General features: G+C 35.7%; 1 protein-coding gene across 4 annotated transcripts in view; it reads right to left on the bottom strand.

Annotated features, from left to right (window-relative positions):
• Positions 1-549: 549 nt before the first annotated feature.
• Positions 550-25,097, bottom strand: part of TMEM161B (transmembrane protein 161B) — a 79,958-nt gene continuing 55,410 nt past the window's right edge. For all 4 annotated transcript variants that reach the window (XM_048849442.2, XM_048849441.2, XM_048849440.2 and 1 more), the window contains 7 exons: positions 21,117-21,268; positions 20,495-20,555; positions 18,404-18,544; positions 15,490-15,603; positions 13,969-14,143; positions 10,328-10,424; positions 550-9,622 (listed from right to left, as the gene is read on the bottom strand). In XM_048849442.2, coding sequence (XP_048705399.1) covers positions 9,345-9,622; positions 10,328-10,424; positions 13,969-14,143; positions 15,490-15,603; positions 18,404-18,544; positions 20,495-20,555; positions 21,117-21,268 — 1,018 coding nt within the window. In that variant the 3' untranslated portion in view covers positions 550-9,344. The remainder of the gene's footprint in view (positions 9,623-10,327; positions 10,425-13,968; positions 14,144-15,489; positions 15,604-18,403; positions 18,545-20,494; positions 20,556-21,116; positions 21,269-25,097) is intronic.

A 25,097-nucleotide genomic window follows, 5' to 3' on the forward strand; every position in this document is an offset into this window, starting at 1 on the left:
AATCCCTCATTTGAATTAAAGCTTTAAAAAGGCAAGCAGATTAAGAACATAAGAATGACCACAGCAGGTCAAAACTAATGGTCCATCTAGCCCATCATCCTGTCTTCTAACAGGGGCCAGTGCCAGATGCTTCACAGGGAATGAACATAACGGTAATTCATTGAATGATACACCCCTCTGACATCCTGTCCCAGTTTCTGGCAGTCACACACCCAGAGCATGGGGTTTGTGTCTCTGACCATCTTGGCCATCAGCTATTGATTGACCTATCCTCTATGAATGTTACCAATTTTTTTTCAAACTCACTTAGACTTTTGTCCTTCACAATACCCCTGGCAATGAAGAGCCAAACAAGATTGATTGAAGTGAGTCCACATACAGCAGTTTATCAACAGCTTTCCCTGCAGTCACTGTGGTAACCCCACTAGTACTTTAGCCAATATACGTTCTCTTTTAGCGCATAATTTTATTTTATGTTTGTATAATCAACCACAATCATAAATTACAAATTTTTCACCGAATGACAACTGGGGAGCTCAAAAAGCATAATCTTTGTATTTCACAGAATTTTATTAAATTAACATCGAAACTTAGTGAGCTTTATTACTATGTTCATCAACATTAGGAAAATGCTGCCTGACACATGCTAACACTTTTCAAGCAAGATAGAAAATCATCTTAAATTCTCCAGATAAACCATTAGCAGCAATAAGCAACATAATTTCTTACACACAGTGTAAAAAAACCTAATGTATAGTAGCTTACAGGAACAAGTTTTCCCCAAACCATGTGCTATATACATTAAATATACTAATTGCTAAAGCCATTTTTTAGAGCTAAAAGCTCACACTATAAGGCTTCCTTTAAGGAGTGCTTCCTTTGGTACAGACTTAATTCAATGCAAACAGTTCAAGTTACAAGCACTTTACAGGTAACATGCAGAATAATTACCTCCAGACTAGGCATCTAAAAATGTTTATTTCATCACTTTTTTTCTGCTGAATCAGACTGATCATGTTTGATAGAGTTTTTTAATCTTAAAATTTAAAGCATGCAAATTCTTATAAAAGATAGTTAAAAGTCAAGCTGGCAGCCCACTGTCCTAACAAAAGCATTCAACAGTACATAAGGCTGTTATTAAAAATACAAAATTTAAAAAACTGTACAACAGTTAACACTGGTCTCCTGTTTTGGATCCATTATGTTCAGCTCCATACGTCCAAGTAATTCCTGCTCTTTTGTATTCTAGGTTTGATCTCATTAATGCTCATGAATAGTCCCATTGAGATCAAGTTAAATACGTAAGTCCTTGCAGGACTGGAGCTCAAACTATAAACTTGTAGCAAAGCAGGTGTTAAACTTCTTTCAAAGTCAACCATTCCATTGCAGACAGTCCTAACGGTACAGAATTGTAATTTCTTTAATCTCAAGTATGGAAAAAGTGTGAAAGTGTAAGAAGAACTGAGGTGTTCTTACAAATACAGTAAAGGGAAGGCAGAATTCTTGGAATATTTATGCAATAAAAGCAAAAAATAAACTTATTGGAAATAAAAAGGTATATAGAGTTAAAATATTAGCCATGAGAATTTATTTTTCCACATCATCCATCTATACATATACACACACATATTTCAATGAGTTAAAATTAAATTCCCATGGCAAGTTTTTACAGACTGGCTGATCTCTTTTTAAGAAAATGCAGGCTATCTTCTAGGTATGCATACCTACCAAGAGAAGCACAAAGGCATGTGCACAACTTTAGAAAATGTCTGCTTGAAAATGTCATTCCTAGTATCTGCTCTAGGATGTGCAGGTCCAGGCACTTTAGTAACACCTTGCATGCACAGAAGATGGAGTTTGTTCTTTGTGTAGACATTGGTAATATTGTACCCTTATCCTCTGGTTTTTGGGGTTGTTTTTTTTTTTTTTTAAATGATGCAACTTTGCCAATACCAGTTAGGTTCCACTATGTTATCAACTTTTGGGAGCCTTCTGCAGTACAGCATAGGTGGTGTGCCTGATTTTAAAGCACCACGTCATGTAACTTTGCTCAGAGCAGCTCTAATCAATATGGTGTTTTAAAACAGTGATAACTGGTAGACAATCAAATGAAGGTGCTTAATCTTGCCAAGATGGTGGAACTCAAAGTGTAAGTGGGAAATTTTTGAAAACCTACCCTAATCTAGAGAGGGGGACTTGGAAGTTTCCCGTAAATTTTGACCTTTTCCATGGGCAAATAAAGATTTTTCATCTCTTGGTCACAGTCTGTTACAGATAATTTGCTTTGTGAGCATCAATATTGTCAATGCCAGCATAGTTCTAGGAACAGGATGTGTTGATCTATGTACCCTTTGCTAACAAAAGCTATTTCAGTAGCAACAGAGCAACAATTGTCAGGTTATACATAAAATATTAATTTTTAAAGTTCCCAGTAACTATGATAGATTTAAAAAATATTTACAGTCTGGAGACATGTACAGTTTGCAATAATTTACAGTTTACAACAATTTTAACTTCAGTGAAATTCTGGGCCTAAACAATGTAATAGTATTTTTAAGTACAAATATGTCCTTATACTTAAAAGGGAATGATATACTAGGATAAAAGCGGGTTCCCCTCCCCCACATTTCTGCCACAGATAAATGTTCTCAAAAATGTTTATCTACTCATATTATGACAATGCAAGATAAATCATGCCCATATTCCACTTTAGTTAAGACAGGAAAACCAGAAACAGGAGAAATACAGTTTTTGTTGGCACACCATGTTTACACATGTAAGAATCAGATTTACAAAAAGGAATTTTTGGTATACTTTTCTTTGTTTTACCTTTTATGAAAAATATTGTAAATACCCATCTGCTTTTGAAGTACATAAGACAATAGTACATAAGAGGTAAACAAAGTTACAAAGAATACTGAAAATTAGGGCAAAGCCTGGTTTTATAAGCATAAAACATCATAAATCAGGTTTCAAAAATACAGCAAAACTATCACACAAAGTAATTGAAAATGGCCAACCAGTAAGACTTTTCGAAAAGTTGCTTCTTTAAATGCTACAGGAGGTTTACTACTTGTGCTCCTGGAGGGATTCTGTGCCACTGTGCACGTGTACAATTCATATCCCCCGCAAAAATGTTTTGCTTTCCTGCAGAAAAATGACTTTTGACAGGGAAGCAAAGGGAAGCTGCAAGAGCAGTCACTCGCCCCTTGGGCATGTTGGCTTGGGTACCTGGAGCAGCCAGTGGAGATGTAAATCACTGTGAGAGAGTGGGGGCTGGGTGTGCAGGCATGCAAGCAAAAGAGACTTTGTCCCTCTCACTCGCTATTGTGGTGCATCCCATGTGGAGGGGTAGGGCTTCTGGGTGTTTGGAGGTATGTGTGAGGTAGACTCTGTCCCCTCAGAGCAGAATGTAGCAGCCTGCCAGCTTAGTTGTTCCCATCATTGTTAGTGAACTGTTCCCATTCTTAGTGAATTCCCCTCAGGAGCATAAAACAGCCTTATCAATGCTTATGGTGCTTTAGTGATTAGAACTGCTCAAAATGTTTGGACTGAAAAATTTTCCTATCAAAATGTGCTCCAAGAACTGTTTACTGTCGGCCTTTCTGGAAATGGTCAGTAGCTAATATAAATTGTGAGTTTGAATTCCCAGCCTTCACGTGCTCTTCAGTTGCCTACGATGTAATACTGAGCATACGGATGCATATATTTGTTGACTAATAACTAGAACTAAAAAGGTCAAACCTAGCGACATATGATTAGACAAAGGGAATTTGGGGATCTCCTCCAACACTCCCTACTTCCTTTCTCCATGCATTGTATTGTAGTTTAAATAAATTACCAAAATAATTGAAACTGACATGGTCATATGGCATTATTTTGACAAAATATGCAATATTTTAAAATATTCTGCACAGAATTTTAAATTTTTTAGCACAGGATTCCCCCACGAATGTTATACCAAAGTCATGAACATACTGTGTTGTTAAGAGATATTACAGATCTCAGCTTCTTCCATTTCCTGATTTTGAATAATGGGAATCTAAACCTAAAGAACTGTTTGGCATTTACAGACTGATACCGAGTTGTACTTGTTATAAATTATACTTCTTAATTAAGTATATACTTAATATATATTATTATATAAGTATATACTTATTAAGCTTATACTTGTTATAAATTTATCAATCTGGGCTTCAAGTTTAAACAAGAATCAACATGTAGAAACAGTTGATCTAATTGGAGGCACTGACATGAATAAACACGAGGACATGTTCCATGGCATCAGGATTACAAATAAACTTAAAAACATTAAAACTTAAAAACATTAAAAACACTGTTACAACAAAGGTATAAAAATACATATATACTGGTTCTCAAAACAATGGCCAGTACATCATTATTCACCTGACAACCAATAATGGGAGATTTCAAAAAAGACTTGGTTTGTGGTTTACTTTTCTCTGGGCTTCAGCAAATCGCCTCAAAAGTTAGAGACTTTGTGGAAAAGCGAAATTTAAACTTCCTTGTAAAAAATTTGAGCAGACTGCAGCAAGGAAGCCTTACAGCAAAATCCTGACTGGTGCAATGTGGGCATGCTAGTGAGTAAGAACCACTTCGGGAGGCTTTTCCCATCCCACCTCACGCTGGGAATGACAACTAGGTGGCAACACTGTGTGGTGCTGTACTACTGGTGGGCATGCTGATGCTTTTCAAAGGAGAAGCAACCTGCATGTCACTGTACAGCGTGACTGGCTGTCCTAAGCCATCTTGCCCAACAACAGGACAGTGTATCCAATATTTCTGTAACACTTGTACTCTACGGAGAGTACGCCTTTATCAGAGAGCCCAAGATTTTGCCCTTAATACTTCTTTGGGGGGATTTAAGCTGTAGATTAAAATAACAGTTTATTTGTTATTTTATAGTAAATGTTCATCTTAAAATTCAGAACACTAGTAATCTGCTCTCTTCCTTTTATTAAGATCCCACTCTGACTTAGGAACATTTCCTTAAGATAAAACACTTCAGCTCCTTTGGCCTTTGAGTATTTTCATTCATTATTTCTATTTTTACTATGGACATTGTTCTTCAAGCATGAGTAAAATGTTTAGGAGCTTTGTGGGGGGAAAAAAGCAATGGCAATAGACTATGTGCAGTACTAAATTTGGGGGCTATTGGTTCGCATAACACAAAGTTCCTCTATGGAAAGTGAGCTAATGCTTAAAAGGGAAAAGTATAACACTAAGGGTCTTTGAGAATAAAAAGGTGTAAGGGCTTCCATTTTATGGCACCACTAACTTCACAATATTGTTATCTATGAGGACAATTTTCATAGTCATAAGTTTATTTAAAAATATTAAACCTAAGACCTCAATTAGCAATGGTGAATTCTGCGCCCATGGGTGGCTGACGTAAAGAGAGACAGACAGGTGTTTGGATGAGATTAGCTAGGATTTTCTGTATTCAATAACCATACTATATACTCAGAAGTTGAGCGTTGTGGTTTAGACAGCTAACACGTATCTTCATGGCACACTGCTTGCTTCTAGGTAAGTTTGACTTTATAATTAGGGCATAAGTGTGTAATTCCTATTCACAAGTTCTCCATCTCCTTTGAATAAAGGATTGATGTTATGTAACACTGGGTTTAAGCAATGAATCTTCTAAGGCAGCTCTTCTTCCATATAATGCTGTTCATTCTCTCTCACTGATACCAAATGCCCTTTTCCTTTGTTGTACCAATTGATTCTTATGTAAGAAAGAGGTTTAAAAAAAAAAAAAAGAGAGAGAAAAAGAGGACACAGAATTTGTGGTTGCAAACAACTGCAAACTTTTGGGCAGCTGGGAAATCCCAAAGACCTCTTCAATTACTGAAATATACACATGATGATAGTACAGCCCAAAAGGCACTCCAAGGTACCCTGCAAAGTGAAAAATGCTGGTTTATGACTTTTTCTCCTTTCCTATGATGTATAAAAAACATTTCTAAGCTTAAAAAGAGTTCCTATCAGGAATGTCACAGCTGATCTTCCCTACTTTTTGATGAGAACTCAGAGGTCTCAAGCCTGGTCTAGACACACCCATTTAACTAAAAAGATATTATTTTAACCAATTTAGTTAAACTTGTGCAAGTTTGTGGTTTGCTATTCTTATTTCAGTTTAGTTTAATCTTGTAAAAAATAAACAGATCAAGTTAAACTGAAATAAGCCACAAACTCAATTAAGACAAAAACTTCAATTTAGTTAAAATAGTGGGTTTTAAAAAAATCACACTCTCTAGTCAAGTCCTTTGGCTCACAAGCCACATCTTCTTAACTGAATGGACAGGGCTGTTGAATCTTTACCAAAGACATCTTATCTCCCAGTTCTTTTTCTCAGAAAGAGGTAATTTGTGAAGAAAGCCACACAACATTTTAAGCAGCCTGACTAAAAACTGCTTTCTCTCAGTCAGGGAATTACTTGCTTTGTATTTCTGAAACCTATTAGTTTTCTGCAGCTATCCATATAATCCTCCAAGAGAAACGAAGAAAACCTTATTTTTTTTTAATGTAAAGAAGGAGAACTCCTGCCAAAGTCCATACCCCATAAGCCTTCTTTATACATAATAAAGATGCAACAACAACAAAAAAGAGCACAAACCTACTTTTTCCTTTATAGGTTACTGTTGAGAATGGCAGACAGATACACAAGGGTAAAAGATAACTAGAAATGACTTAATATGAAGCACAAAACAGGTTATTCATTTGCTCATGAAGATGCCATTCAACTATAGGTCAACAGACCTATTTTATACCATACTCATCACTATAGTAATGTCCTTTTTTACTTCTTTTTTGTCCATTTCCCCCATGTCAGAAAGATTTTCTGACCTAGATAGGTTTTGTAGAAGAAGTCCCATGGATTATGCAAGATTCTAAGTCAATGAAAGTCACTGAAGAGAGAATATCTTCCACCCATAGCCAACCGGAAACCTGCAGGACCACAGGGTTGGATGCAACATTCAAGAAGCAATGGCTAGAAATGGTAATCAGAACAAAGATAGAAAGACAATCAAGCTGTTTCTTGATTTATCAAAGTCAATTCTCCAGGTATATCAGTTTGATCAGTCAGTAAGACAAACTGACTGATTTTTAAAATCCTATAACCCTGATATTGACCAAAATGGACCATGAATTTGGTAGGGCCCTAAGAATAAGGCTACCTTATTCTTTCATTGCTAATCATATACAACACACACCCAGCAAATGGGCCGGTCCAGTATTGCTGGACCTATCTGTCAATCATCTGAAAGGGCATTTTTCATAGGAATGTTTCAAGTTTTGAATCTATGAAGTCAAATATTCTTTAGGCCATTCAGATAGTGGTTGCCACTATCACCTATTAAAAATTAGGGTATAAGCGAAGTTTACAGCACTGTTAGCTATGAAGTACTATACTCCTACGGTAACTGGCAGGATCTAAGAGGTTTGTCAGGATATTTAAGAGGGCGTGTGCGTGCAGTGGGGGATGCAGGTGAGAAGTAGTGGTATATAAACCTTATTATGGTAACAGAAAATGAGCTAAAATATTTTTGAATGCTTTCAAAACTATTTGATGGAGAGAGAAGAATGGATAATTATCTAAAATCCTTAATTTTCAGTATTCTTTGATGCTTTGTTTTCCCATACCACAGATTTAGAACATTTAAATTAAGCATTTTGTAACAGTCTTTCCATTTGTTTACTATATTCCAAGTTTTACACAAATAATTCAAAGAAACCCAAAACCATTACCCATATTTTCTATGTAAGGCTAATATTACTTTCTCATACTAAACACTGAGATATCTTTCTGCAGTGCACTTTTTTTTTTTTAAAGTAAAATTTTAAAAAAAAGTTACCCCACATTAATTCCCAATCCTGCATTTCTGATTACAGTATACACAAAGCAACTGAAAAAAAAAAAAGCTGTCCTTCTAATTTGTTCTCAAAATACTCCACTTAGGAACTGTTATTCAAACTGAACAAAACTTGTCAAATTAATACTTTACTCCTCCTTACTATACGTTTTAAAACTTATGTACAGAAAATATATTTCTGAGACTAAAAGATGTTCAATATTTCTACATCAGCGGGGTAACCTCACATTAGACTAACAAACAAAGATCACACAGAGCAGGAAAGATAAGATTCTGGGTCAATCTCTTTCAATAAAACTCAAAGGTTCTTTATTAAAGTTAAATACCTTTGTAGAGGCACCAAAAAATAGCCCTTCCAGCTGAATTTTCAAAAAAAAAAAAAAATTAATTTTCATTCAAAAAGAGAACTTGAACTTATTAGGTACATATATGTCCCTGTCCCACTGCCCTGTAACATACATTCAGCAAACTTAAAGATTCAATATTTATTTTTATAGACTCCATATATATTATATATTTAATATATAATATATATTTATATATACTTACAGATACATACACACTCAGCAGGATTATAGTTATTCTTTTTAAACAGTTTGATCAGTGTTGATAATCTATTCCAAATATTTTGTGAATTCAATGGAATTTATCTATTACCTGGAAAAATGAAATTTAAAAGACCCAAATGGAATCTGTGGATCAACAGTAGCACCAATACTGTACTTGCAAGGGTTTATATGGCCATTCATTATTTTAAAATGGCTGCAGGGATTGAAACAATATATATATTTTATAATATTCTTCTTACACATGAGCATTCCTGCATTTCTTCAGCAGCAATACTTGCAGAGTCCATGCATTTGTTCCTACCCTAAATTCAAATATTACATAGCTTTCTTCACTGTAATATACAGTATTTCTTTTGTCCTGTTGGATTTTTTTTGCTTTTCAAACAGAAAAGTGATCAATATCGTTCCAACAGAAATTATTTTCTCTCCTCATTGTATGGCTCAGTTTCAAGATTGTTTAACTAGGCAGCCACCATGAGTGTTACCTGTACCTCAATACCACTAAGAGTCATCAGTCAACGACTGAAGCAGTATACAAAGTTTTGAGGGTGGCTTAGTGTTAATGGAAAGCAAGGTACCCACAGGCGCTACTCTTTTAACTAGCCCTCCAATATCAGCCACTCAAAAAAGTTAGTCACAGTTCCAATATCATAATTCAGCAGTTAGTTACCTACCATTCGGTAACAAAAGTTAAACCCACTTGTGATTTTAAACATAATATTCACCCTGAGAATACAGAGGAAGCATTTAAGAATAAAACTTGATATGTGTTTTTAATTCACGTGTGCATTCTTCCATTTTTTTCTTCAGCCCCTCTGGGGTACATGGGTTTGAACTGAGAAGTTAATTTCATACATTTCCTTTGTGAGCTGATTATTCATGCCACAGTCAGATACTGGTGATAGAAAAGCCCAAAAAGGCTTGTGGAGAAGAGGCAAGCAGCAATCCACCAAGTGAGAAAAGACAGGAGTCCTCGGAATAGGAGAGGAGTGAAAATGTTCTTTAGGCTGCCCAATGCCATTGTTATTTGTACTACAGTTACCTTCATCTTTCCATCAGCAGATGGAGAGTCAGAGTAAACTGAACTGGGAAGTGGTCTGTTCTCCACTGGAAAGTCAGAGCTAGATTCTGGATAGATGCCCCAGGAATAATTACCTGTTAAAAGTAAGATAATAAATGAAGCAACTAGATTCCAACTCCTTTTACTTTAGTCAAATCTATAAATGTAGCAACAGTATCCTCGACATATTAGAAATAGAAAATTATTTCTAAATAACTTTCTAAATATGAAATTGCAACATGCCTGATATCAACTCCCTAATTTCACTACAGTAGATCTGGTAAGACAGTGAAAGACATATCCTTCATGATGTCTGGTTTTGCTCTAGTCTTTTTAATACAAGAACAAAACCCATGCCTCATTTACAAATAGTGTTCAAGAAGTCCATGCAGTTTTAAGGATGTTTTAAGACTTAATGAAATCTTCTAAAATGAATGTAACAGATTTCCATAAAATGATATATAAAGCATAATTGTTTATAAAATGTAAAAAGCTAACAAAAAAATCCATGTTTCAATATACATAAAACATCTTAATTTGTTATACTAAATAGTTGCCTTGTTGGAATATCAATCACAAATAGGAATTAACATCTGGTTAACAGGTGTCTTAAAATCAGAAAGAAGACAGAGTTGTCTTAAAGCTACTGTTTTAAATGACCAGAAAACATCTCTGTATATTATTGGTTACACATGCTTTCTTTTAATGGACAGATATAAAATGATAAAAGCCTTTCATAATAGGACTAGAAATTTTTTTGTAAACATATGCACTGTTTTCATTTATCAAATTTTGCTTACCTAATGTTTTCAAAAGCAGAGTTGTATGAAGCAGCATTACCAGAGGTGCCACATACTGCAATGCAATTACACAAAGGTAATAAAATACTCGGGCCACCTGAAACCAACAAAATCCTTATGAGTGACTTAGTGTGCAAAAATTCTCAACATAGCTGACATGTTATGAATGATCATAGCAAACATTTAAATACAATGGTCAGTAAAACAGAGCAGCTTAAAGAAATGTGATCTTTATGAGAGAAGCTTCATTCTAAAGATTTTTCCCACCAGATTTTTAGCGTCTAAAGTACTGTCTTCAAAAAGACTTTTCATGAAGAATTTCAGACTTAATAAAAATTTCATAATATTTAAAGAGCACATTACTAGTTATTTCCTTGCAAAAGGCAAAGTTAAAAAAACCCATTCATCTCACTTTTTCTAAAAAAAATTGCTATAATTCAATTATCTGCATTTCTATACACTAGAAGTTTGTTAAAAAGTAGTCTCAAAACTAATGTACTTTGGATAAAAATTTTCAAAAGTGCTGGAGTGACTCAGAAGCCTACGTCTCATTTTCAAAAGTGACTTAGGCAAATGCTTAAGTCCCACTGTCTTTCAATAAGACTTTGGCTCCTAAGGATCTAAGTCAGGGTGGGCACACTTTATGGCCTGAGGGCCACATCTGGGTATGGAAATTGTATGGCGGGCCATGAACACATGGTGGAGGAGGGGAACTCTTTGGGGCGTAGCATGGATGGGCTCTATAGAGGATGTTACCAAGGGGGGGAGGGAGGAGGCACTCATGGGGTGTGGCGCGGAGCGGGGGGGGCTCTACATGGGTGGTACTGGGGACTCCTAGTGGCTCTGCTGGCAGTGACACCAAGGTGGCCATACCAGGCACCGCCACAGGCAGAAGTACCCTAGCTGGGATGGGTGTGGTCCCCGAGTGGTTTCGAGGCTCTCAAGGGTGGGGCCACAGGAGACTGGGAGGGGATTGGGTGTGCTGCTGCATAGAGGCGGGGTGAAGATGTGCCTGCGCAGTGTGGCTCTGTGTGCCAGAGGATGGTGCTCATCAAGGGAATTTTGAATCAGCGGCTGGAGAGCACCGGGCAGGCGGAGCAGGGCAAGCCCCCGACCCTGCTCCCTTGGAAGGAGCTCGAGAGCCAGATAAAAACGTCTGATGGGCCATAGTTTGCCCACCCCGGTCTAAGTCCCTTTTGGGAAATGGGATTTAGGTGCTTTTGTTTAACAATGTGAGATATTAGTAAATGAAAATGGTCAGAAAAATGAGAAATACGAATAGAAGCTCCGTGGTTAATTTAACTGGTTAACAGAATTCACGTAAAGAATCTTCACTTCAGATTATGTTTTATTGGACTCCACTTTTAAATTTTATTTCTTCACAGGGAGTGGGTCCTCCTCTCTTAATCACTACTGTTACATTACATATAACTGTTGACTTATTTTAGGGGAAAAATAAGAGGACGAAGTCAAAAAAAACAAAATCAGCAATGAAAAAGTCAACTATACGTCTTAAGTGAGAACAAAATATTGGCCTTGCCTAGAGGATGAAAAGGCATGGAATTCTTTAAAATAGCACTGAAAAGAGGGAAGGGTTTTGAGATGAAAAAATGTCAAAAAGACAGTATGGGGAAGAGAGTTCCAAAACACTGGATACCGAAGAGGAAGTATGATGACCACGAAACCAAAGCATAATAAGATGACTGCTCCCCCTTTGAAAGAATATGATCAAACAGAAAAGTAGCAACCTATAAAGGAAAAGGATTTGAAGGATCATTTCCTGGTCACAGCAACAGAAGACCAAAGAGAGAGGAGGTGATACACAAATAGTCAGATAAAACAAAAACTGATTTTGTTCAGTGGCTTTGAACTGACTGAAAAGGAGGATTTTGGAAGACTGAAATAGAGGGCATTGTATGGAATAGGCTTTTGCAATATGAAAATTACAAAACTTATAGTTAACTGAGATATTTAGAAGATGTTGCATTTTCCAGATAACACGAGAAACATGGGTGCAGAAAGATGCTGATTAAAGAGAACATCAAGGTTCCTAACAGCAACAACTGGACTCATTCTGGTATTGACTGTGAGAAGAGCCCTGTGAATAAATCCACCTTAATCCTGAAGCCCCACATTAGTCACCATGTTTCTGACTAAAAAATATTGGCTAGAAATCCCCTTCGAAGCCCCTTAATATTTCACTGGTGACACAGATACTACACTAATGGTCATTGTGATAAGTACTATTACTGAAAAACCTAAAACAGACAAGTGCATTTTTGTGCTATATGACACTTTCCATATCACATCTCCCATGAGACTGACTAACATGTTACACTCCGTACTTCTCTGCAAAATGAGCCTGTTAGGGAAAAAGGTTTCCCCTCCCGTCTAGGGTTAGGAAGGTAGCCTTCCCTGGACTTCTGTATTAGCCAAACAAAACACAGAGTTTTGGCTCTTTGATAAAGTGAGGCACTTTAATGCTAGCAAGTACGACAGCTGAAGGGCTCACCAATTCCTTTACAGAGGAAAATGGTGAAGCCCCGAACAAAGAACAGAGATGGGCTTTTATAGCCTGGTTCAACATACAGTGTGATCTCTTCCAGTTCAAGCCGGTTAACCCAGTCTGTTTGAAGTTCTGGGGTAGGTATAAACATGGAGGCTTATCTGTATAAGGAATTCTTTCCCCAAAGTGGGGAGTACAGGTTACACACAGTTCACATTCCTTCTACCCATAGAGGAAGACAGATAAGCATAGAAAAAAAGACAGAGGCCTAGCTTTACATGATTATAGGGTTGTTTTCTGGTTCTTTTCTTTATCATATCCCTCCCAAATAGTTACACAGTGGCCTTACACATTTCTATCCACTTATTTGGCCACAGTAATTTGACTGCTAAAAAGAAATAATTATTCAGTTGTATCATGGTAACAAGATGGACAAGTACTTGTCCATGCAGGCGAGTACATTTTTTGAGACACTTACAAAATTGCCATATCGTTCAGCTCTTTAAAATGGAAGAGTTTTTTTTTTTTAATTTATACTATTTTGTATATAGTTCCTTTCACAGTTCAAGGATCTCCACACATTTAGCACAGTATACAGTCATACAACCTTACCTTTGCCTCTGTGGAAGTGGGACTATAACAGCACCCTTGCTTCTCCTAACAAAGCCACCCATTTCCTCTGTGCCCACCATAAGTCCAAATCACTACTTATTAATACACTCCACAGACCTTTGCAGAAGTCTGTGTCGCACCATTCATCTTGGAAATACAGTAGCTGATTGCCAGAGATTATGCCGGACAAAGAGGTTGAGATAGGTATAGTACTGTGATTGCCTGTAGGGACTCCTTAGGACATGGAGCAAAGGAAGCACAGTTTAGTTTGTGTGGCTGTGGTGTGTGGAAAATATCAGTTCAACTCTGCATATTCTGAATTTGAGGGTTTTTCCCCTTGCAATGGGAGTCTTCTTGTAAAAGAACATACTCAGGAAACCTCTCAGTTTATGATTTTTGGATGTGAATTCTGAGCCTGTGGAAAGGTACAAGGCCTGGGCAATGTGTTGTGCCCAACAAGCTATGTTAAAATTCGTGTGCGAATCACTTCATACATTTACCATTTTTCTTCCATTCTACTTACCATTTTCTGCAGATCAACTGTACTTATTCTGCCAGCCTCCTTTTTCATCTGATCCACACATTTCTGTGCTAAATTAAGGTAGGCTTGCAGGTGTTGACGCATCATGGCCAACCGTAAAGCGCACAATAGGATAATTATCCACAGTCGTACCGTATCAAATGTTGCTTCTGACATTCTGTGGATCAAAACAGTATAGTAATAGTCTCCAAAAGTCATCTTATACTTAATGCTATATATCTGTTTACATTATATTATCTGTACAAAAAACTTGACATGTCTTGAAGGAAATATTTAATACAATTATTTATAGCGCTCATGTGCAAGCACTATACAATTTTCCTTTCTCCCTTAGTTCCTTACACTTCCTACTCATGCCATAGCATTAGGCCTATATAAATACCCAAGTGGTTGCAACAGGAAAAACTGGGAAGTTCTGTCAATATTGACGATTTCAAGCAATCTAGAATAATAAATAAGAACTATGCATTCCAAATGCTTTAAGATCTGGAATCCTCATTATACATCTGTAAAATATCAACTGAAGTATAGCCTAATTACATCTTTGGCCCTCTAGCCAGGTTAAATGCCACGTCACCGCAATAATTTATTTCTAAATTTAAAAAAAACACTAAAGATTTAAGTACAAAAACTCAAATTGTAATTAAATTATTGAGTTCACTCCCAATGCAACTTTCTTTGGCATACAAAGTGGTCACAGCTATTAGACAGCTTTTATTTCTAGAAATGAAACAGTAAAAAAAATTCAAACTTATTTTTACCGAGTTAGTTGTTTTTATTATTTATTATTATTATTATTTTTGAAAAAAATTAAAGGAATTACTTAGCTTCAATAAATAAAGTGACTGTGCAGACTCTCTCCAATACACAAATCAGGAAACATGTAGGGTATGTCTACCACAGAGACACAGCATAACCCCATAGCGTACATGCAGCCTACACTGCGGAAGGGGTTTTTCTGTCAGTGTAGGAACACCTCCTGCCCAAAGGAAGTTAGCTACTCTACTGACCACACTGCAAGACAACACCCCAGCTACAGAGAGTTATTTGATTAGCAGCACAGCAATTCTGTTAGAGTGATTGGATTAGTGTTTGATGAATTATGCTAACTCAGCTGCTGCATCACCACTACATGACTAGCTCTCAGGTGTCAGCAGCACTTGACCTTCAACCCATACCCTGTAATAGGCCAGCTTGTTCAAGCTTAAAGCACCACTTATCACTCAAGCTAGACACTTGTGTGTGCACAGAGTTCGGACAACACTAGTTATAGCTTGACAAATACTACAGTGAAAAACAAGCCCAGCCTATGCCATACCAGCTTCCTAGGGCTATGTTGGAATCTCTGCAGAGTCTAAGCCAAGGATTCCTTCCATGGCCAGAACCAGGGATTTTAAGGCCCCTTTACGCCACTTCAGCCCTTTTACATGGCATAAATGGAACAGAGTGGGGGTGAGAGTCTGATCCTAAGACTTCAGAACAAATGTTAAAAAGGAACCTTACAAAGGCACGCTCTCTTTGCCCAGAGGTGGGTTCATAATGTAGTCCTTGGTGATTGGTTTTACCCACAATAAGACCATAAGTAAAGGTGCCAAGAAGTTTATATGCAGCAATGTTCTGAAAGGAAAGAGAAAAGGAAAAACATATTTAATACATACAATCATTACACTGGTAATCCAGGTTTTCCTACCTCTAAATTGTTGAAAATAATGAGGCTTGGCAGAATTTGTTTTTTTAATATATTTTTGACTGATAATATACTTGTTTAATTTTAAGCATTCTTAACAATTTTTATAGATTTAAATTTTCACAGTGGCAGGAAATTATTTAATGCCAGTAGACGTTGAGAGTCAAAAAGTTAAAGCTTGACAACTGTAAAATACGAAGTTGTCAACATCACATGTAAAAATATACAAAGTAAATATCCTTAAATAAAGCTCAAACTCAGGAAGCACTTTTCTGACTTTGCCTATCTGTAAATTTCAAACAATCATTGATGGAAACATCTTTTTTTCAGTTTGTATGTATGCTGAAATAAATGTTTACTGACATACACCAATAAAAATCAAATCCTTCCAAGCCTAAAAATAATATGGGAGTTTCTCAATAACTATGAGAAAGTAGTGGAAATAGGGATTTTTTTTCTTTTTCTTCAGCATGCTTATGGGATTTTAACAACAAAAGAATTAGCCAGTGCAATTTCATGATAATTATTAGATACTGTGGTGAAAGGTGCACAACTTTGAATAAACTCCTATTTCAGTGTATTCTAATGAACCATAAGGAAACACATGTTACACAGCAACATGGTAAGTGACAACTGTTGTAAATATCTACATTGGTATAATGTATGTTTAATCGAGGAACTCAGTATCTCAAACTGATAATTATGGAAAATATTCAATTCCATTAGTGGAAAGTGAAATAAGGAATGTATCTGAATATTTTTGTACTATTGAAAAGATAAGCTTTTGTTATCCACACAAAATCAGGGAAACATTTATCATTTCTGGCAAGTCAAATTTCCCAATTTTGTATAGATTTTCTTAATTGGGAACCTTAACTAACTCAAAGTGAAATTTGGTACTTGCATCCAATTATAGACGCTCAGAGAGAAAACGTTAAAAGAAATATAGTAGATCATTTCTAGAATAGTTACTTTTAAAGGTATTGGATTCACAGCAAATTAAACTGTATGGTTAAAATAAAAACCAAGTTGTGGGAGTGCAAAACAAGAATGAACTTTTTTTTTGTTTTTTTAAATGAAGCTGTGTTCTGTGAAGATAAAGCCCATTCTCAGTTCCTCTCATAAAGTTAATATCAGTACAACCTCAAAAGGGCTTGATTGTGCACCCACTGAAGTACGATGGAAATATTTCCATCGACTTCAGTGGGTATAGGATTAAGTGTTGGTGCCAGTGCACCAATGCAATATTAGCTGAGCCAGACTGCCCATACTCCCATATCTAAAGGAAGTGCTACAATACTATAGGGGAGACAACCAGGTGAATAAAAACTTATCCTAAAAATATCAGATGTCACTCAATAAAAACTGCTAATAAGACTCTTAAAACCATCTGTATTTGTATTTTCAGAAGCATCTCATCATGCAGTCTGAGTAAATCACTGGTTCAGAAATAAAAAAGCAGTGCTAGCTATGCAGTGTTGCTAGGGAACACTACAGCATCAAGGAGCAGCTCAAAGCAGTTCAGTAGCTTGTGAAAGGCTTTTACCTGCTCTTCTGCTTATTTAAGTCACATCATTAGGTTAGTGGACTAGAATGTGTAAAGGGGTGGCAAGAATCCATTTTTGTCCATTGGAGTAGTGTGAGAAAGGCTGAAAGCACTCAAAGCAATTCGTGGAAAAGGGGTGGATGGGTAACTACAGAAAATACACACACACACACACAAATGGTGCTGCTGAAAGAAAATTAAAAGGACTATCAAAATTAAACATTAAAAATAGCCACACAAGATTTTTTATTCTATACGTCACCAAGAACAAGTATAATTAAATATTAGGATATTACAGTCCAGGATTGTCAGTGGGGATTAGGTACTCAGAAAACCTGAAGGGACTTTTAAAGTGTATTAAATAAAATATTTCTGAATTTGGGCCTCTATCTAGGTAAGAAGCTAGATTTGAAAATGTGGCTTTAATCTGGTGTCAACTCCCTCTCCCCAATTAAATACCTGTGAATATATAAATAGCGTCACAAGTAATAGCCACTTACCTATTCAACCTTATTGAAAATGACACTTGGATTTTATTCTTTTATCATTTTAAAAGATGCTACTCCATGCCTGCTGCAGTTTGAACTTGCTCTTCCTACATGGTTTCCTAATTACAATGTATTTAAGGTGCAACAAATATAAAATGAAATTGCAGTTCCAGTCAGAGGTTTAAAAGAGACTGAAAATTAGGGGTTAGTTTTTTCTGCTTGATTTTGTTTTGCTTTCTTTATTGCCCTCCTGAAAACACTTCTCTCCACACTATTCTCTTTCTGTACCCTACCCCTAATCTTCCAAGCACTCAGGGAACGGAGCACATCTGAAACTGGCAGCTGTGCCTTTTTTCATCACTATTTCCTAATCTGCCAAAAATGTGACCAAAGTGGAGAAGGAGAGCCAATCAGTGTGAAGCTCCTATACAAGAAGGGGAGAAAAGAACGTTCCTTTATTGGCTCTCCAGTCATCTAGTGACGGACAGTACAGGTTGAGTAGGAAGGTATGGGTGGTGCAAAGGAAGCTGGCAGGCCTATTGGAAGACTAGAGAAAGCAGTTTGGAAATGGGGGGAGGAAGTCCTAGCGAATCACTAGTTTCTCATTGGAAATGAATTGTATTACTTCTTTGTACATAAAAAAAGATATTCAAAAGACTTAACAGCATGTATCTATGTATATATATTTTCTCTTACTGTGTTATTTTTCCTGTTGCTAAATTCAGAGCATCCAGATGCATTTGAGCCAGTCGTAAGCCAGGGAATGTCAAAAAAGCACCAATAAGTGAACAAAGAACAGCCAGGAACAATTTGAAGGTTAGTTTAGACACAGGACCCCTAAAAAAAGGGAAATTATTTTTTTAAAAATTTTAAAGGTTTTTTCCTCAACACTTCATCCCATCCCCCCAACAATTAACTATTTTTTAAAAAAATAACAGCAAAAAGGCATTCATTCAAGATTTTGAAGAAAGCAGTTTAACTCCATCTTGCTAGGATGCCAAGACTGGCTGAGCCTAGAATTACTAGCAATAGATTCAGCTACTTAGAATAAAAACCTAGTAAGCCCATGCAGACTGTACATTTAAAAAAAAGGCCAGAAAAAGCTTCTATGCAGAAAAATACAAACAATCTTCCAAGAAATATATTTTGTAAATTTGGTACTATGCAGAAAATAACCTGTAAAAAAGAGACATCATTAACTGTAAAACACACAAAAAATAATCCTGCATATTGAAGTCTATGTGAAGGTCAAGGAATAAAAACAGTTAGCAGAAATAGTTAACAAACAAACAACGTTGAGAGAGAGAGAGAGAGAGAGAGAGAGAGAGACCGACCTGTAAGATCAAACTGATCAATAGAGAAAAGCTAAAGTACATTAGCCACTGTTTTAAGTTATGCTATTTTGCTTGCATTCAACCTTTACTCACTAAGTAGCACTCAAATATATTAAACTACTGTTACTCTAGTTACCTATCACCATTAGATAAATGGATAATTTTAATTCACTTATCTCCCAAGAGGACCACTTTTTTTATTATTGAACCATGCAATATTTTCATAAATGTATAATGGACTTAAACAAAATCTAGAATCAAGTATTTGAACTTTTTGCACCCCCGTCTTCAGGATTATGCGAGAATCAAAGACCTAAATGATGCAATACAAATAGAGATTACTATTAATAGGGGGCAACAAATTATAATAGAGTCTAGGGGACCCATACAAGAGAATTTCAGTAGATGCATTCATAATCCATCTCATTCAACTCCCAAGAGATGTCATGACCATGCAATCGCTGCCTGTAAATTGCCAAGACACTGCAGTGCAGTTCAAAAGGGAATGAGGACAGACAGGCACTAACTGGAAAATTAATTAAAAAGTTAGCAAACCACAATCAGAATAATTTACAAGGAGGATAGACCACAGGTTAGGAAATGCAAAACGTTCAGTAGGTTATTTTAAAGGTTGATTTAGTTAAGACCCAGAGTCCTCAGATACCCCTTCCCAAAAATATTATATTAATATGGCAGTTTAGAATTAATACCCAAAAGAAATTCAAAGTCATGTTCCCACAACCATCACAATTCACTTCATATAAGGGTAAGTGTGACTGACATCCTCTAAATATTTTAAAACACAGATTAAAATATTACTTGCAAAAGGGACTATTTATAGTTATTGTGATAGAGTATGTAAGCAACATCACTTTGATTATAGGATATGCCTTTGTCAGTCACATAAAACCTGGGGGTCCTAAGGCAGATGTTTCATACTGCCTCTTGTGCAAATATGATCCAACAGCTTGAACACAGAACTAGGAGCCAAAACTGACTTCTACTGTCAACTTTGCCACAGGCTCCATCTGTAACCCTTGGCAAAGCATTTCACCTCTCAGTCCCCTTATCTATACAGTGAGGACAATACTTACCCTCAGAGGTGTGTCGAAGTTTACATAATATTAAGATGAAGTGGTTGTATAAGAAGTAGTCAGAGAAAAATGCTTGTAATTTTGAACAATATTTAATAGTTTAACCTAAGACTGATTTGAATTTAAAAAAAAAAAAGAAAACTAACAAAAAGCATTAGACCAAGACATGTCAAGTAATTTGAATGTAGAGCTGGATTAGTCGTATTGATCCAGTTCTTTCACATTAATAAACACAGTACAAGACCAAAGCACACAAGTGAATAATCAAGAGACAAACGCTCGCTACCAAAAAACAAGTGGTATGGTAAAAAAAAATTACAGTAGTGTAAAGCACACAGGTGTACTTTTTAGAAACTTACTGGGATTCCAAACCTTGCTTTTCAAGAAACTGCACAGCACTTTCTGAAAAATTTGAAAACCCTGCAGAGAGAAACAGACATTTTATTTTTTAAATCATGGTGCAAACACGGAATATCTCCTGAAAGAAAATGCTAGAAAACAGAACATCTTTTAAATAAGTTTTCATAAGTCTGGTTTAGCTCTTTCATGTGCTAATTAGCATGCCACAATGCAATAAAACTTGGTTATTAGCAGGAGTAGTCTTTGAAAACATCCCTTTGATATTTGTGCACTCCATGAACATGAATAAAATTTACATTAATTCTTTAAGAATATAAGTAATTTTTCAGCATCAGAGGAGCCTCACTTAACCATGTGAGGTTAAAAGGGGTTCAAAATAAAAAAGGTAAACAAATAGTTAACAAAAACAAATAGCCTACACAGAAAAATACTCTAAAGGAAAGCAAGGCAATTACACAAGATGTACTTTTAATAAAAGATATTTGGGGATGCAGATTCAAAAGTATATCTAAAATAGAATTTGTTTTAAAACAGATACTCTTAAAAAAAGATATCTGAAGGTTTAATATTGATACATGACATGAAAGTAAACAGAGCTCATAAATATTGTCATAAAATTACCCGATTCAAGTCCAAATTCTAGATAATTTTCAGTTACAATAAGGATTGCCATGGCTTTGACAAAGAAAAAAAAGCCAAAGGTGACACAGAGAGATCTTTCACCACCATCTTCTACTTTGAAGTAGTGAGTAGTCAATGAGAACAGTATCTTGCTACATAAGAAAAGTCAAGGAAAAGGAATTCTGTAGAATAAAAAGAATTATACCTTAAGTTGGCTAAGAAGTTATTACATACACTTTAGGAACCCATACTGTGGCTTTGTTTGAGATGTGCAATTGCAAACAATACAATATTTTTATTAGACCAGATACAACCAGAATTATGCTTCATAATGTTGGAACATTTAGTATACAACTGACATTTTTTGACAAAATGGGATTTTGGAAAGATGCCATTTGATCATTTTTTGTTTTGATTTATGGCCATAAATATCCAAAATAATATTCAATCTTTTTACAAAAATTAAAATATTGTTCTATATTAAAGAACTTGTTACAAATTAATACTTCTGGGAAAAATGGAAGCTTACAAGCCAATACACATTTTACAAAAAAATAATTGCAGAATATTTATCAAATGCTATAATTCAAGATTTAATATATGTCATGCTAATATTCAAAATAGCCAAGATTATGTCCTATAAAGCAGCAAATGAATACATGCAATTCTAACCCCTAGTGGTAGTTGCACATCCCAGTCTCTGGCTTAAAGTTTAACTAAGAAAATCTTAAATGGCAAAATTCTGACTACTGAAGTCAACGACAAACTCCGATTGATTTCAACAGGGTCAAGATTTAATGATTTGTGGGAAGGAAATGATTTGTGCCCACTTTTTGCTTCTTCTTTATATAGGAAAAACCTCAAAAGTTTTATTCATCCCTTGCGTATTTTTTACTTCGGAGAAATCAAGATGTCTAGTTTAGTCATCCCTCTTTTCCTGGAGGTCTTTTTTTGGAGGACTCAGAGGTGTGGATTGGGAGCTTTCTCTATCCTTAACTGAAAAGAGGAAGTTGAATATTTAGCACAAAAGCTTTTCCTCAGATGTTTGTTAAGCCTTTGAGTTACACAAGTGTTAAAGTTCAAGTAGTCGTAGTGAAAAAAAAAATCATGTCCCCTCTCAATCAGGCTTCACTTTCTTAGTACTTATGAGGACAAACCCTACTTATTTCCAATAATTTACTTTACTCACTGAATAGAAATGGAAATTCTATAAAAATGCAGTGACCTATATATAGTTTTCTTAAAAAAAAATCAGGGTAAACAAGACAAATATTCCTTGAGAAAACTTTTTGGTATTTAAAAAAAAAAAAATGCTGACCACCTGGACAGTACAGAACAGCATTCAATTAACAATAACTTTATACATAAGGAGTAAGCATTTTTATTACTATGCAGTTTATCATCATGTGTTTGGGAGTTATCAACTATAGAAGTTAATTATTAGCAAACTAGAAACAAAGTCAGTAATACCTAGAAGAGAATTTCAAAAGGGAGAGGTAGAGATTCTAGGTACCTTATGCACTCTGGTAAAGTTCTTTCATATAACCAACTCGCCACAAATATGAACATCTGATAGGTCACCTGACCTTTTATCGAGCGGCTTTTAAACTTTCATTGACGACTACTCCTTTTAAATGCATTTCTAAATATAATTAGATACATAACTGCACAATAGATTAAGATTAATATTTCACGATATACCTCTTATTACTACAAGCTGCAGTCCACTATAATTGAATTTATTTTTAAAGTGCAGGAGATATCAAATCCATATTCAAACAAATAGTTGTGTCAATGAGTCTACGCTATCCATTTAGAACAGAAAAAGGCCATAGACAAAACATGAAATAACTAAGCCATAACCCATTTTTCCATTACACAACACCATAACCATTTATATTAGTACAATATTTTTAAGGTTATAAAAGCATTTTTAAGAACAATCTATTTTATTTAATTCATTTTAGTGAAACCTTTTGAATAGCATATGTGCTTCTGGGTGAAGACACACTTTTTCATAACAGAATATGGAGGGTTCAGTGAAGTGTTGCACTTCACTACTTTTATGTCAATGCATGTTTCACTGCATTTCACTAACACGTATATAACTAGAACAATATACCCTTTAACAAGTGGCTTTCTAAGGGATCTTAAAATTTCACCAATAAATAAACGTTTGGTGAAATTTTAAGATCACTTGTATGTGTGTGCGTGTAAATACCTTATATGAGAAAAAAAATTCTCTTGAAATTTTAAATTTAAAAGTCACACTTACTGGATTATTATAACACACTTAATACCAGTACATTGGTATTTACCTACATATTTTGAAGTGCCTTATGTAAACAGGCAAGTGTCATTGACTTTTATAGACTGGAAAACTGAGGCATAGTGTGATAAAGTAGTAAATGGCAGACTCATGAATCAAACCCAGACCTCCTGACTCCCACTTCCATACTCAAGTCACTGAATGACAAATGGTGATATCCCACACTCACTTGACTTGTATCAGTCACTTGTGGTAATTTGTATGTTCTTCATTTTATGCAGTTTTGATAAGATTTTTTTAATTACTTAGTCACATGGGGTATTAAAAACGTGTAAAATCCATGCAATATACTCTATTAAAGTAGAACTGAAGGGGCTTAAGTAAATAGCAATTTGGGAATTCCTTCACACTAACTTATTACATTGCTATGATACCAAAGTTAATCAATACCTTACACAGAACACAAAAATACATTTATTTTGCTGAAATGTCTGCACATGTACTCTAAAAAAAGAAAAGTAGAAGAGCAAACTAGTCACTGCATCCTATTTCTATCCGGAAATAGCTTCTTGCTCAGAGTGTAAATTTGATGCCAGTCAACTCTCAGACCTTAATTATGTCTTAACTAAAGTTCACCCATTTCACCACCCAGTCAAGTTAAGGAGACAAGAGAAAAACCATGTGAAAAGTAACGAGTCACCTGTCTCGCTCCTGAGTTCTCATAACATGATAGGCTGCCCCCAACAATATACAAAGACATTTTTGGAAGGGAAATGATTTTTCTTAAAGGATTAGGAAACTTAAGTTACTTAAAAGGCCATCTTTTATGGTTGTACAGATGAAGACAAGCTGCTTCCAAAATGCAAAATAGCGATTTTTGACCACACAGTTAACTACCATTGCAACCATCATGATTATGTGTGGGACCCCATTTAAAAGCATGTTGCCCAGGGAAAAACAAAAAACATGCAAAAGTAAATTGTGTATTGTAAAAAACTTATTTGTCTTAAGATGTCCCAATCAATCAGATTTTTTTAGGGAATTTCCTTAGTAATTTTAAATTGAGACACATTCACTGTCCTAATAGATGCTATTGCTGAAAGATCAGTTCCCCAGTTTTTTCCCCTCTCTTGGGCCACCCCCCGAGCCCACGGCTAGGGATTTAGTTTTAAGTTTGTAGGATCTGTAAGGGTGTTGGCTATAAATTGCTACATCTAAATTGTCATCAGGTGTCTAGCCTTGGGGTGTGGTTTTTTTGTTTGTTTTTTAAAAAAGGCAGTATGAACAGCAGTCTTCAGAATCATGAAATACATCACTCTACAAGTAACTGATTATCCTCACCTACAACTAGTGGTATGCCAAGATTTGAAACACAATACAGGAACAATTTGAGCAGGGGATTGGACTAGATGACCTCCTAAGGTCTCTTCCAACCCTAAGATTCTATGAACAAAAACATACTACTCAAAACATATTGAGTTTTGACAAAGATGAAAATGTTACTGCTTACAGTGAATCCCACATCCTCTCAAAAATATTAAATACTAGTGTGATAAGGGCCAGGTGGTTCAGCAGGCCTTCTGACTGCTGCCTCCGAGGTACAGACTGTCAGTGAATCTTCCTCAGTCTATCTGGCGATTAAAAGCTTCATTTTTCTCTTCGGCTAACAGGCAATAAAAGATCTTCCTGAAATGAAACTCAATCTCGGTTGC

This window comes from Caretta caretta, chromosome 5 (genome assembly GCF_965140235.1).
Source record: "Caretta caretta isolate rCarCar2 chromosome 5, rCarCar1.hap1, whole genome shotgun sequence".
NCBI classification, from domain to species: Eukaryota; Metazoa; Chordata; order Testudines; family Cheloniidae; genus Caretta; species Caretta caretta.